The sequence below is a fragment of the Nematostella vectensis genome, chromosome 15, assembly GCF_932526225.1.
Source record: "Nematostella vectensis chromosome 15, jaNemVect1.1, whole genome shotgun sequence".
In the NCBI taxonomy this organism is placed as follows: Eukaryota; Metazoa; Cnidaria; class Anthozoa; order Actiniaria; family Edwardsiidae; genus Nematostella; species Nematostella vectensis.
Genome location: NC_064048.1, coordinates 1982559 through 1997093, shown reverse-complemented (window position 1 = coordinate 1997093; position 14535 = coordinate 1982559). Strand labels below are relative to the sequence as shown.

At 41.1% G+C, this 14535-nt stretch overlaps 3 protein-coding genes across 3 annotated transcripts; 2 read left to right on the top strand and 1 right to left on the bottom strand.

The window, feature by feature from the left end:
• Positions 1–116: 116 nt before the first annotated feature.
• On the top strand, positions 117–680 carry LOC125560731 (uncharacterized protein K02A2.6-like). The gene has a single exon (XM_048723059.1). It carries the CDS (start codon positions 117–119, stop codon positions 678–680), a length of 564 nt encoding a protein of 187 aa, XP_048579016.1.
• A 126-nt stretch (positions 681–806) lies between these two features.
• Positions 807–1565, top strand: LOC116607290 (uncharacterized protein K02A2.6-like). Its single transcript, XM_032369088.2, has one exon. The coding sequence runs from the start codon at positions 807–809 to the stop codon at positions 1563–1565; it is 759 nt and encodes a 252-aa protein (XP_032224979.2).
• On the bottom strand, positions 1538–5450 carry LOC5500343 (zinc finger protein 83). Its single transcript, XM_048722680.1, has 2 exons — positions 5414–5450; positions 1538–2451 (listed from the first exon to the last, which is right to left on the bottom strand). Exons 1-2 carry the CDS (start codon positions 5438–5440, stop codon positions 1867–1869), a joined length of 612 nt encoding a protein of 203 aa, XP_048578637.1. The 5' UTR covers positions 5441–5450; the 3' UTR covers positions 1538–1866.
• Between the last annotated feature and the right edge of the window lie 9085 nt (positions 5451–14535).

Sequence of the window (14535 nt, the reverse complement as noted above, 5' to 3'; positions counted from 1 at the left end):
ACTACATCCTTGGGACACCATTCACCCTAGAAACGGACCACCGCCCACTTGTACCCCTTCTCTCAAGCACAGACCTCTCCAAGCTGCCCCCGAGGGTTTTGAGGTTTCGCCTCCGAATGGCCAGGTATTCACCAGAGGTCACTTACGTGCAAGGAGTGCACCAAAACACAGCGGACGCCCTGTCTCGTGCACCCACAAGCAGTCCCACTCCCCAGGACTTAAAACAAATCGAGGAATTAGAAGAACACAGCGAATTAGTCCTAGAGTCCCTACCTGCAACGGAACGGCGCCTCAAAGACATCCAGGAAGCCCAGGACTGCGACGCCATGTGCAAGCAGGTGAAGACCTACTGCTTAGAGGGATGGCCTCCCATTATGCCATCCCTACCACTCCTAAAGCCATACTGGGAGAACAAGCAACACTTGACGGTCAACCGAGGAATCCTGATGTATGACCACAGGCTAGTTATCCCCTCAAGCATGCAGCTAGAGATGCTGGAGACCATTCATGAAGGCCATCTTGGCATTACCAAGTGCCTAGGGCGCGTGAGCTCCTCGGTGTGGTGGCCGCTCATAACCAAGCAGATAGAAGCAATGGTCAACAGATGCCAAACTTGCGCCAAACTTAGACCAGAGCGAAGAGAACCCCTTATGGCGCTGTCTTTCCCAAACCTACCATAGAGCCGGGTCGGTACAGACCTCTTTGAACTAGAACAGACCGACTATCTTATCGTTGTCGACTACACAAGCGGATGGTTTGAAATCCGAAAGCTAGGATCAACTACCTCAGCTGCAGTCACGCGCCACATGTGCGAGATCTTTGCTCTGCACGGAATACCGGACACAGTCGTCTCGGATAACGGACCCCAGTATGTTAGCCAGGAATTTACCAACTTTGCCAAGGACATGGGGTTCGCCCACATCACCTCCTCTCCACACTACCCACAAGCAAATGGTGAGGTCGAGAGAGCGGTTCAGACCGCCAAGAACATCCTGCGAAAGAACACAAACCCACACCTTGGTCTCCTAGCATACCGTTCTGCCCCCCCGGCAAACAGCCTAACCCCTAGAGAGATTCTGATGGGGCGGAAACTGCGTAACAAGTTGCCATCGGTCCCCGAGAACCTAAGACCCCGAAAGATCGACCAAGAACAGCTGCTTAAGAGAGAACAAGAATATCGGGAGCGCTACTCCAGTAACTACAACTCTCGCCACAGGGCTGTGGAACTCCCAACACTCCACCAAGGGGACAAGGTGTTCATAAGGGACCAGCAAAGGTACGGAGAGATAGAGAAGAAACTTGCAAGCCCGAGATCCTACCAACTGGTAACAGAAAATGGCTCAGGGATCAGAAGGAACAGAAAAGCGTTAGTCCATGAACCAGTGGCGACATCTGGAGAGTCCAGCTCCCTACCGAGCCCTTCCAACCGACCACCAGTACGCGAAGGAGGAGAAGGATCGCCAGGACCTGCTGCATCTCCCTCCCCTAGCCCATCTAAGGCGGTAGTTAGAAGGTCGGGCAGACTTTTAAAGCCCACTAATAATCCAGACATGATTTATTATTAGTTGGACGTTCACAAGTGTCACTAAACACCTGATTATGATGATTATTTAGTGTGGATGCAAATTAGCATTTAGACCGTTCCAATTCAAGTTTGTTAGTTATAAGTTTATGGACATGATTTTGTGTAAACTGAAAGGGGGATGTTGTATTATGTATGATTGCGTGACGTTGTATGACGTCACGGTTTTGAGATAATAAAGTCACTTAGCACTTGACCGTCGTACAATACAGATTGGTGAAAGCATTTGCCACATTCATCACATTTGTGTGGTTTCTGGCCTGAGTGAATCATTAGGTGTACTTTTAACTGTCCAGATCATTACATTTGTGTGGTTTCTGTCCTAAGTGAGTCATTAGGTGTCTCTTTAGGTGTGTTTGTCGGGTAAAGCATTTGTCACAGGCAACGCATTCGTATGGTTTCTGTCCTGAGTGAATCCTTAGGTGTGTCTTCTGGTCTGTTTGTCGGGTAAAGCATTTGCCACATTCATCACATTTGTATGGTTTCTGTCCTGAGTGAATCCTTAGGTGTGTTTTCAGGTTTGCAGATTGGTTGAAGCACTTGCCACATTCATCACATTTGTATGGTTTCTGTCCTGAGTGAATCCTTAGGTGTCTATTCAGGGCTCCAGATTGGGTAAAGCCCTTACCACATTCATCACATCTGTATGGTTTCTGCCCTGAGTGAATCATTAGGTGTCTCTTCAGGTATGCATGTCGGGTAAAACCCATGCCACATTCACCACATTCATTTGGTTTCTCAGATAAATTCAATGCTTTTGATGCTTCCTTTGCAATCTTTTCCAAATCAAAAAGCTCTGGCTCAACTTTTATTTTCTGCTTGCAGATGAAATCTTGCCTTTCTTTATAAGGTTTCTTTAATTGTTCCTTCTATAAAATAAAATAAAATAAATAAATATAGTTTACAGGGGTAGTCAGTTTGTACAACACACAACCACACTAAATGCACATCATCTACTTGAACAAAATTTATTTCAATCACAGCTCCATATATCATCTGTATTGATATTAGGTGCCACTCTCTATAAAAAAAATGTCTAAATTTGCTAACTAAGTAACTCCAATCCTCCAGGTTTATTCCCATGACCTCAAGACACAATGCCCATTTCTGTATGAATTTTGGAACCCATGACAAATCTTGGCGCCATTATAGGTTGAAAAGTACGTTATGCGATATCTACAGATATCCATCCGGTCAGAGCCCAAAAGAAGAGAGATACATAGTAAATCCACCTTTGCTTGCAAAAATCCAAAATCATAGCATTCCATTATTCCCTATTTTACCCCAGTGATGAATTTTCATGCGCGCTCATTGGTCAATAAGGGTCACATGCACAATTTCAAGGGACAAATATCAGTCGATAACGTCCAGCCAAAGTGATATCTGTCCTGTGAACATTTTTGTGCAGTAAAACTCACTTTTAATCTGCTCAATAACTCCTAAAACAAACACCAAGGTTTTCAAAACGCTATGAAGGTACATAGATAATGCTTTATTTCTTTTATAGAATTATCATCAATATGTTTTTTTTAGAATTTATGCTGAAATGGGAAAGAGAAAGCAATGAAAAAAAACTTCACAACAACGTGCACTCATGGCATCATTCCCGTGCATGTCAGCGTGCGCAGAAGACATTCGAAAATTAAAACTTTTGCTGCAATTTCTATTCCAGCTCTTAGCAGAAGAATAAGAAAACAGTCTAGGTGAAAATCCATCAGTTGAAATGCAAGTTTTGATCGTGTAGTTTTTGTTCTTTGGATTGTTGTGTGGATTTTTATGAATTGCGAATGGCAAAAATAACAGCGCGTGCTCACGGCTTCATTCCAATGCACATCAGTGTGCTATGAAGACACTTTTCGCATTCAGTGTAGTCACTGGGATATAAAATAAATAACCCCCTTCTTTGGCTAACTGTGATATCGGCGGATAATGTCAGCTGATGAGAAATGGTCCTCAAAATTTTACAGTTGCCCAGTTCGCTTCTCGGCCAACTGTTTACTTTTCGTACCATTTCTCATCCTTGGACATTATCCGCCCATATCCCAGGCACCAGAAGGGGTTTATTTACTAAATAGACTCTCCCACCATCCTAACAGTTGTTGTTCTATTAAACAAATCTGCAATTTATTTGGGCCCTGAATAAAATAAAAATATATGTATAATCTTGATTTTCATTGTAAATCACATATCACAACACTGTTTGTTGCTAAAAATGTAAGAAGCCACAAGTGAGCTATATCCTATTAATAATATAATCTATATGAAATTTATTTTTTATTGATTTAAGTATAAAGCAAGCAACAATATCAATTTACTGTATGTTAACATATTTTGAAGTCAAATAAGAGGGCTATAGAATATCCAGACTTGAAATTAGTGCATATCATATATTTTCAAGGATCTAGACCAACAACACTAGAAAGACAACACAATACTCGAGTTTTTATTGAATTTTTTTCCATAAAACAATGACATTCAAGGCTTTCCTAGTACAAGATTTCTGACACACTACTCTACTTATATTCTGTGGGAACCTGTCTCAATATACACATATGCTCTACTTTTATTGCAAATCGACATGGTAAGAAGATCCCGACACTCAATGAGGAAGATAAATATCTTTTATGGTAAAAAAAACACAATTTATATTTTTTGGAAGCTGGTCAAGTGTCGTGATGCAAAGTAGCCTATTCTTTGGGATTCATTCACCAACATAGTGGTTTGTAGGAGACAATTTCTATCAATTGTTTCAAACTACTTCTCCACTTCGAATTAGATCAAGAAATAAAGGTAAATACCTCGAGTCCATTCATGAATGTCCAGAACACATTTAATCATGTCTTAAAGTAAACTGTTACTGTCTAAAGTAGGCAGAACATAATTCTTATCTTAGCCTCACATGTCTCGGGTCCCTTCGGGTAGCAAATGTACACATGAGTAAATACAGCGAAATAAATCCAACCTGAAATAGTTTTGCACAATTACTTGGTAGAAATTGTGTCTACTGTATGATAAAATATGCAGTAATGAAATCCTGAATCTGCCCTTCAACTGCAAAAATAACATGGATTTGAGAGCTGGAATCTCAAAATCCAAGATTGCAGCTATGACACAGTTTTAAATTATACAGAAGGTATTCTGGTAACATGGCATTGCAATGACTTAGAACGGTAGGCAAGACACTTCGTGTGAGAAAAGGACCTGTGTAAGGTCGAAATGAGTGTACTAAAGAAGGGACACACAATGGTGCATGCGCTTCCTGGAAATTGCAAAATCATGCCTGTTGTTAGGAACGACGAAAAAAAACCAGTTGCGTTTTATTACAGGGCAGTATCCCGGTAAAAATAAGAACCCATCAACTACTGTGAGGCACAAACACAAGAGATGAGAGGGCAAAGCACTGTCGGGTGTTTCACTTATAATAAATCCACCTTTGCTTGCAAAAATCTTAAAGCATAGCAGTCCATGTCCAAATGCTAGATACCAGAAAAGATACTAGATAATTTGGAAAAAAATCTGTTTGTTTCTAAGTAGCAATTTAATATCCCTTTTGTCTGTGTGTGTTAGTGTTTGTAGGAAAAACATCTGCCGAAAGCAGAAGTATATCATTATTTAAGGGCGATTAACAAAAGGAAACTCGAGGCACAATTGGAAAAAAAAATCGAGCGAACTAAACTCACAGGAGAGCGATTGCCAAAAGCGAAAGCAGCGACATAAATACATAACAACAGAGTCCTAGAGAATAACACAACCACATAGAAAACGTAACCATAGACAAATACTATCCCAGAATCACTAAAAATGGTAAAAGGGAGAGTATATCATACCAACCTTCTCACCACGCGACTCGTCCGCCATTTTGATTTCTTTTGTGAAACACACAGGAAGCCCAACAAGGTTGCCTCTTTTGACCAATATGTCAACGGGACTCCTGTGGAAACCTCACGAGGGCAAAGAGGTTGGGACTCTTCTTTACTGTTCTGTTGTCTTAAATACTTAAATAAATACTCCCTATACACATGTATATATAGCTTACGCTAGTAATGGGAGGGTTGGTCAGCTTTAAAGCCGGCGTAGGTGCGAGGGCACCTTTAGCTGTCTTTTTAATGTTCTCTTTTGCAATTCAGACGCATCAGCTAAGAAAACCAAACAAATTAACCGTCCTCTAGTACCAACAAAGGGGTGAACCGGAGTCGAACTCATCTCGTCGTATGAGCAGGGTGGGGTCCGTACGGTGGACAGGCCCCTGAAAGCAGTTATCAATAGAGACGCTTCTGTATGAAAAGGAGGCTCTAAAATAAATGTGACGTAATGATAAGTAGAACGGTTAAGAAACCCAATAAATGTAACGCGTTGTCGCCGGTTCGCGGCTCTTTGGTAGTGAAGTTTGGAGCCTCTGGTCCTTAGGGTGGGAGGGAGTGTTACAAAATATAAGCGCTGGTCGATGATTTGCAGTCAACACAAGAGGAAGCGGATCGATGCCTAAGCGCTGGTCGATGATTTGCAGTCAACACAAGAGGAAGCGGGGACTCATATGAAGAACACGTTGTCGTTTTGAGGGATTGGTACCGAGGACTCTTAGTTTCTTTTCAGATACTTTCTCCATTGACTAATAAAGATGGTCACAGTCACTGTTTTTCTCTTCTGATTACAAGTCATAATGTACGAAGCACATGCGGTTCCGTAAAATAACAAGAATCATGCAGTTTTTTCCAAATAAGGAATATATTAGTTTCCTTATATGGAAATGACCGCGTTTGGCAAAAACGACAATTTTTGGCTGAATTTTCTTGATATGTGAGACCGTATCATTACACAAAGCCGACTATTTGTGTAGAAGATATATTTTTTGTGAGCTTTTCAATCGTTTAGTGCACAGAAAGTAAACACAACCTTGAACCATAGGTTCCTAACCCCGGGGTACTCTCCAGAATAATAGACAAGGGTGAATAGGGTCCCATCTTTTAGGGTATAAAATTTCTATCAACTGTCATCTTTTAGGGGGTGTTTAAGGATTTTTCCGATTCTGCAATATCATAGGGTTTAAAATTAGACCAGCCTCTTTATTCCTAAGGGGTTGTTTAACGTTTTTCCCCGATTCAGTGTCATCCCTTGCGGTAAAGATCGATTTGACGACGATCATCCCCGTCTCTTTTTATCGGAGCCTCGTTCCTCTTTATAAGTTTCGCGGCCTTTCTAGTGCAGTCTGACCAGTTCGCACTGTCCATCTGGTGAAGTCTGTACAGTCTGTTTTATTAAGTGTATACAGTGCACACTATATCTCTGGTGAAGTCTTAACAGTACACACTATCTGTTTGGCGAAGTCTGTACATTACGCGCTGTTTGTTTGGTTAAGTCTGTACAGAATGTGCTATCTTTCTGGTGACGTTTGTACTGTGTGCGCTGTTTGTCTGATAAAGTCGTCCATCCCGCGTTATCCGTCTGGTGAAGTCGGTACAAAAAGCGCTGTTCGTCTGGTGATGTCTCTGCAGTGCGCACTTTCTGTCTTGTTGAGCAACCTTACAGTGCGCAATGTTTGTATGTCTCGTGACGTTTTCCATTTCGCGTTGTCTGTCTTGTTAATCTGTTCAGTGCGGGCATACTTTTGTTGTTGGAGTCTGTATAATGGGCTCTGTCTACTGTTTCTGTAGTCTGTACAGTGCGCGGTGTCTTGTCTGTACAGTGCACGACAGAGTGGTTTTCAAAAACCCGTGAAATATTACATAATTTATTTAGTACTAATACACCGTAATGTCTTTGTTCTCTGTTTTTCTGGACGGACGGACGGACAGGCAGGCAGGCAGGCAGGCAGATAAGATAGATAGATAGATAGATAGATAGATAGATAGATAGATAGATAGATAGATAGATAGATAGATAGATAGATAGATAGATAGATAGATAGATAGATAGATAGATAGATAGATAGATAGATAGATAGATAGATAGATAGATAGATAGATAGATAGATAGATAGATAGATAGATAGATAGATAGATAGATAGATAGATAGATAGATAGATAGATAGATAGATAGATAGATAGATAGATAGATAGATAGATAGATAGATAGATAGATAGATAGATAGATAGATAGATAGATAGATAGATAGATAGATAGATAGATAGATAGATAGATAGATAGATAGATAGATAGATAGATAGATAGATAGATAGATAGATAGATAGATAGATAGATAGATAGATAGATAGATAGATAGATAGATAGATAGATAGATAGATAGATAGATAGATAGATAGATAGATAGATAGATAGATAGATAGATAGATAGATAGATAGATAGATAGATAGATAGATAGATAGATAGATAGATAGATAGATAGATAGATAGATAGATAGATAGATAGATAGATAGATAGATAGATAGATAGATAGATAGATAGATAGATAGATAGATAGATAGATAGATAGATAGATAGATAGATAGATAGATAGATAGATAGATAGATAGATAGATAGATAGATAGATAGATAGATAGATAGATAGATAGATAGATAGATAGATAGATAGATAGATAGATAGATAGATAGATAGATAGATAGATAGATAGATAGATAGATAGATAGATAGATAGATAGATAGATAGATAGATAGATAGATAGATAGATAGATAGATAGATAGATAGATAGATAGATAGATAGATAGATAGATAGGTAGATAGGTAGATAGGTAGATAGGTAGGTAGGTAGGTAGGTAGGTAGGTAGGTAGGTAGGTAGGTAGGTAGGTAGGTAGGTAGGTAGGTAGGTAGGTAGGTAGGTAGGTAGGTAGGTAGGTAGGTAGGTAGGTAGGTAGGTAGGTAGGTAGGTAGGTAGGTAGGTAGGTAGGTAGGTAGGTAGGTAGGTAGGTAGGTAGGTAGGTAGGTAGGTAGGTAGGTAGGTAGGTAGGTAGGTAGGTAGGTAGGTAGGTAGGTAGGTAGGTAGGTAGGTAGGTAGGTAGGTAGGTAGGTAGGTAGGTAGGTAGGTAGATAGGTAGGTAGCTAGATAGATAGATAGATAGATAGATAGATAGATAGATAGATAGATAGATAGATAGATAGATAGATAGATAGATAGATAGATAGATAGATAGATAGATAGATAGATAGATAGATAGATAGATAGATAGATAGATAGATAGATAGATAGATAGATAGATAGATAGATAGATAGATAGATAGATAGATAGATAGATAGATAGATAGATAGATAGATAGATAGATAGATAGATAGATAGATAGATAGATAGATAGATAGATAGATAGATAGATAGATAGATAGATAGATAGATAGATAGATAGATAGATAGATAGATAGATAGATAGATAGATAGATAGATAGATAGATAGATAGATAGATAGATAGATAGATAGATAGATAGATAGATAGATAGATAGATAGATAGATAGATAGATAGATAGATAGATAGATAGATAGATAGATAGATAGAAGGGAGCCAACGGATCGACACTCTTTTGTCTCTCGTGGGAGCGAGTTCCAGAGTTTTGCCGCGCCGCTGTACTCGAGTGTTCTCTTTCCATAATTATATTTTATCCTCGGTAACACGGGATCGTTCTCGTCAGCGCCATCGAGTGATCGTACCATTTCTTGTAAGCAATTATTCGTGCTTCCCGTTTTTGAAGTAAGAGCATCGTATTGTCGAGCTCTATGAGATTATCCCCCCAAACTTTTATACAGTAATCCATTAGAAGCTGTATTAGAGCATTGAAGAACATTTTTCTCGCTGTCATTGACAGGAAGTCCTTTGTTCTACGTAGAAGCCCCAGGCGTTTCCGGATCTTTTTGGAGACATATTTGCTGTGCTTCTTCCATGATAGCGTGTTTTCTATTTGCACTCCAAGTAATTTTGTAGATCTTACAGTTTCAAGAGTCTTACCGTCAAATTGGACTTCCACACTGCGTCCAGATTTTTGTAGTTCACGTAATTTCGGGTCACTGCATACGATCATAACTTATGTTTTCTCGTTGTTCAACGCCATCTGATTTTCCCTGGCCCAGATGTTTATAGAGGCCAGCTCATTTTGTAGGGTATTTTGAACATCCAAAAGTGTTTTCCCTCTAGCTATTTGAGTGGTATCATCAGCATACATCATGGCGGAGCTACTATGTGTTTGCAGAGGTAGGTCATTTATAAAGATAATAAAGAGGAGTGGTCCAAGTATAGAGCCCTGTGGAACCCCAGAAGTGACGGAATGAGGAACAGAGAGTTTGCCTGTAATAGAAACTTGCTGAACATGCGTCCTGTTAGATAAGATTTAAACCAGTTACACGCGGGGTTTGACAAGCCATATATACGTAGTTTTCTGAGTAGGAGTCGTGGTCAACCAAATCAAAGGCCTTTCGATAGTCAATGAGGGCAAGTCCATTAATCAGTCCGTCATCCATATTCTTCAGAAGAGTATCGACGAGCTCTATAATCGCAGTCTCACTAGAGTGGTATGGCCGGAATCCTTATTGCCTGTGAATTATTAGTTGATGACTGTTTAAAAAAGCATACAGTTGCACGTGAACATGGCGCTCAAGGATCTTTGATAGTATTGGAAGAAAACTGATAGGACGATAATTGTGGATATCCAGGTGATCTCCTGCCTTGAATACTGGTGTTACTCGCACCTGTTTCCATATGGTAGGAAAGATGGACTGCTTGATACTTAGATTAATTATTTTACAAAGAGGCATGTCCATTTCCATAGCTAGTGCAAACGCTCAAAAGTTTGATAACAAATTTATCAAAAACAAACAAAAGGGCCGTTTTGTTATAGCTGTACAAAAATATTACCCATATGTATATCCACTTGATGACAAAGGATTTTAGAATGATTAAATAATCGAGAAAAATGTCAGGAATGAGTGGTTAGTCGAGGGGATCCAAACTAACAACCAGACAACAAAACAGATTAGTTTTCTGCGATCATTTTATCAACGGTAAGTTATTTCATCTCTTTTTAAAAGTTTAAATTTTTATGTGTCTTTTCCGTATTTTCCTTTGTTCATCAAACATGTTTTTTCGGACTAAAAAAGTAATTTTTGTATCTTAGCTTATATTTCACAAAATCTTAGTTGCCTTTTCTTTCTCTTTTAGGATGCTGTTATACCTCCAATATTATAGACGAGGAGAAAAATGCGAATATGTCCTATGAGACTAGATTCTTTTAGTGAACAAAAAATTTGTTTTAGAAAAATACAAATTGTTCATGAGTTCTAAAAGCTTCTTTCAAGGTTTATTTCACCCATTATACCCTTTACCGCTTACTCTTGATCAGATTGTATGAAGGTATCATTAGCATCTAAGAGGTGGCATAAAAATAAGCTATGCAATGCAAGGCAAATGTTTAATCTAAGAGCTTGAATCAATTAGTAATTTATCGTCTATTATCAGGAGAAAATGGGTCCAAGTGATGAGAGAGCCATAAAGGAAAGAAGCATTTTATGTTCCTCACCCATATGTACCAAAGCTTCGGATTTGCAAGATACGTTTCCTTTGTTTTCCTGTGGACTACGTGCTACCGGACGTTCCTGTTGGGCGATCGAGATCGTTTGTAAACATCTTTGGAAAAGCATGAAGGTTTAGATGACTTCTTCATCGCCGAGACACGCAGAAGATAAAGGCTTACTTGAGATATTGTTCTTTTGGCTTTAGTAGATGCATATGGCTGGTAAAGTTTTCATTTACTTTCTTTTCAAGTTTCTGGATCAATCGGTAAACAGGATAGTTTTGGGAGTTGAAGTAATTTACTTACCTCTGATAAATATGGATGTAATGCATTTGCAGACTTTTTGCTTACTTTGATATTTAGATGTATTATTTCATTGTGATTCATCTGTGTAACTCTTATTAATACTTTATTGGTATTATTTACTTTACGTTTTTATATAAGCTTACAGTACAATTGCTGTTGTTTACATTATTCCAAGAATCATCATAGCAATTTGTAAAAGCAAAACTAAGAACATCTTTAATAACAATTTAGTGTAAAACACTCCATAAATAAAAACAGCCCTGCTTTAGTTGTATAGAGTGCAATAGTGTATTTACCTGCCATACTTTGGTTCTGATAATTATAATGGGTAAATTCAAACCTACTTATTCTTATCAAAATAAAAACCCCTTAACATTGATCTATCATGAATGGGAAATGGAAATTGTTAACAAATTTGTAATCATTGCTGTTAATCTTTGTAATATTTGGTGTCTTGAATAAAGACTGAGTCGAATAGTGAATGGTTCTTTTACTACATTACTGGTCAACGGTCAGCAAACGGCTGACTCGCTAGTTACATGCTTGGTCATAAAATCAACTCCAATCACGCGTTACCAAGGTGACGGTAACAACATTACATTTCTCCCTTCTTTGGAGAAAACCTAGCCCATATATAATAGACGTAATTCAAACTAAATTAAAGTATACAATCAAAATGACCTGGGGAAACTAACTCCTTTAGTCTATCATTAGCTCTAAAAATAAAGTTCAAAATCAACAGTTCTAACATAGTTCGTTTGGGAGATGACTACTTGTCGCAAACGTAGTCATCTAACTTGTGCGGGCGTGATCGTGCGCGTTGCGGGTAACGCCGCGGAGGGGTGACATCTGCCGGGGTAGGTGGATCTTGATCGGGGACATCATCTTGGTCTTCCGCAGGTGCAGGTACCCTCTTGAAGAAGGACGAGTTTCTTGTGACCTTGACACCATCCTCGTCTTGCGCTGTGACCATAGAACCTTTCTTTCCTACGATCATGCGTGGTCTTGCGTCGTAGGGTGTGTCGCTCTTCCGCTTTGATTCGTCCCGCTTCACTAGAACCGTATCTCCTTTCGCTAGAGTCGAAGGTTTGACATACCGCTTGTTATCCGCATACTGCTTCATCTTCTCCTTTGCCGCTTGGTCACGCTGTCGGATCTCTTGATCGGCGCAGGGTACTGCAGTCTGAGGCAACTTCGTTCTCAGCGGCCTTCCGAACAACGCTGTTGCTGGAGCGACTCTTGTCGTGCTGTGAGGCGTTGCGCGGTAGTTTCTCAGCAGCCACTGCATTTCTTGCTTGTAACTCTTGTTCTCCGTCTTCGCAGTCTTGATCACTTTCTTCACGGTCCGGACGAATCTCTCCACTTCTCCGTTCGCTCTTGCCCATTTGGGAGTGACCTTTCGATGCTTGAATCCGAGGTCATCTGCGAATGATGCGAATTCCTTGCGGTTGAATGGGGAACCGTTGTCCGATCTCACTACTTCAGGGACTCCGTATCCCGAGAACACTTTGTCCAGCTTGGGCAGTACCGTTGTTGCGGAGGTAGAAGACACGATTTCGACGATCATCGACGATCAGCAGAAGGTATTCCTTGCTCGCTAGCTCAGCGAAGTCCACGCTGACTTCCGTCCATGGTGACTTCGGGAGAGGAGACATTTGTAGGGGTTCTCGCGTATTCTCGGGTGTAGTAATCAGACACGCGCTACACGACTTCACCATGCTTTCGACTTGCTTGTCAATGTTGGGGAACCACACTTTCTCACGTAGAAGTGGTCTTCACTAGCCCTTGGTGACCTTCATGCGCCAGCTTCACCACGTGACATTGTAGACTCTTGGGGATGACTATGCGTGTTCCGCGTAGAATAAGGTTGCCGGACTCGTTCATCGTCAGCTCATCCTTTACCCTCTCGAGTAGTTGAAAATCTGTCTTGTCAACACTTGGACGCTTGACCGCACTGTGCCAGTTCCCTTTGCGTATGGCTTCGGCCACAGCCTGCAGTGTTGCGTCGCTCTCTGTCGCGTTCTCGATGTCTTGTGTTCTTGGCTTTTGAAGTAGATGTCTTTGTGAGATAATTGACATATTCTTCTGCCACCTTCTGTTGTCTGCTCGTCTCAGCTGCGAACTTTGTTGGATGACGGGATAGATAATCCGCAGGGTTTTCTTCACCTCGCTGATACTTTACGGTGACTTGGTAAGGCTGAAGTCTCAGCGCCCATCTCTCGATTCTTGCGGGAGGCTTTGAGTTTGCGTTGCCGTAGATGGACACCAGGGGCTTGTGATCCGTGTATACCGTCACTGGTTTGCCGTATATGTATAGGTGCAGATACTCACATGCCCATACCACCGCCAGGGCTTCTCGTTCCGTCTGACTATATCGCTGTTCTGTTTCCGTCAGAGACCGGCTCGCATAGGTTATGACGTGTCTCGCCTCGGTCTGGGGTTCTACTTGGGATAGGATGGCGGCCAAACCAACGGGACTGGCATCAACAGATACCTCAGTGCGCCTCTCGGCGGTTACGGGTGCGCTTACTAGTGCGTCCTTCAGCTGGCTGACTGCACTGTCATGCTCGGCCGTCCAACACCACGGTTGGTCCTTGTGGGTGAGCTTGCGTAGTGGCTCGGTCTTGGTGGCGTAGTCTGGGATGAACCTTGAGCAGTAGTTCGTCATTCCTAATAGGCTGCGTACTTCTGATGCTGTTGCCGTTGTCTGCAGGTTGACCACGTCTTCGACTTTCTTGGGGTCTGGGGATATGCCGTCTTTGGAGAACACGTACCCAAAGAACTCCAGCTTCTCCTTGCCGTACTCGCACTTGCTTTTGTTGAGGGTTAGGCCCTTTTCTCTCAGCCGTTTGAAGACTGCCCTCAGATTTCGGTCGTGCTCCTCCTGTGTCTTGCCAAATACGGGTACGTCGTCACTGATATTTATCGCACCATCGACGTCTTCCAGTGTCACTCGGATTACATTCTGGAAAATCTCTGCAGCACTCGAGATTCCGAAGTTGAGTTGACGTTTGTAGCGTATTAGGCCCATGTGGGTGCTGAAAGTGGTGATGTATCTCGACTCGGGCGCCAATTCGGGCTGGTTGTATCCTTGGTTGAGGTCAAGTTTGCTGAAAAACTTCGCTCCGTTTAAATCTCCTATCATCTCCTTGATGGTCGGCGTGACGTGACGTTCGCGCTTGATCGCCTTGT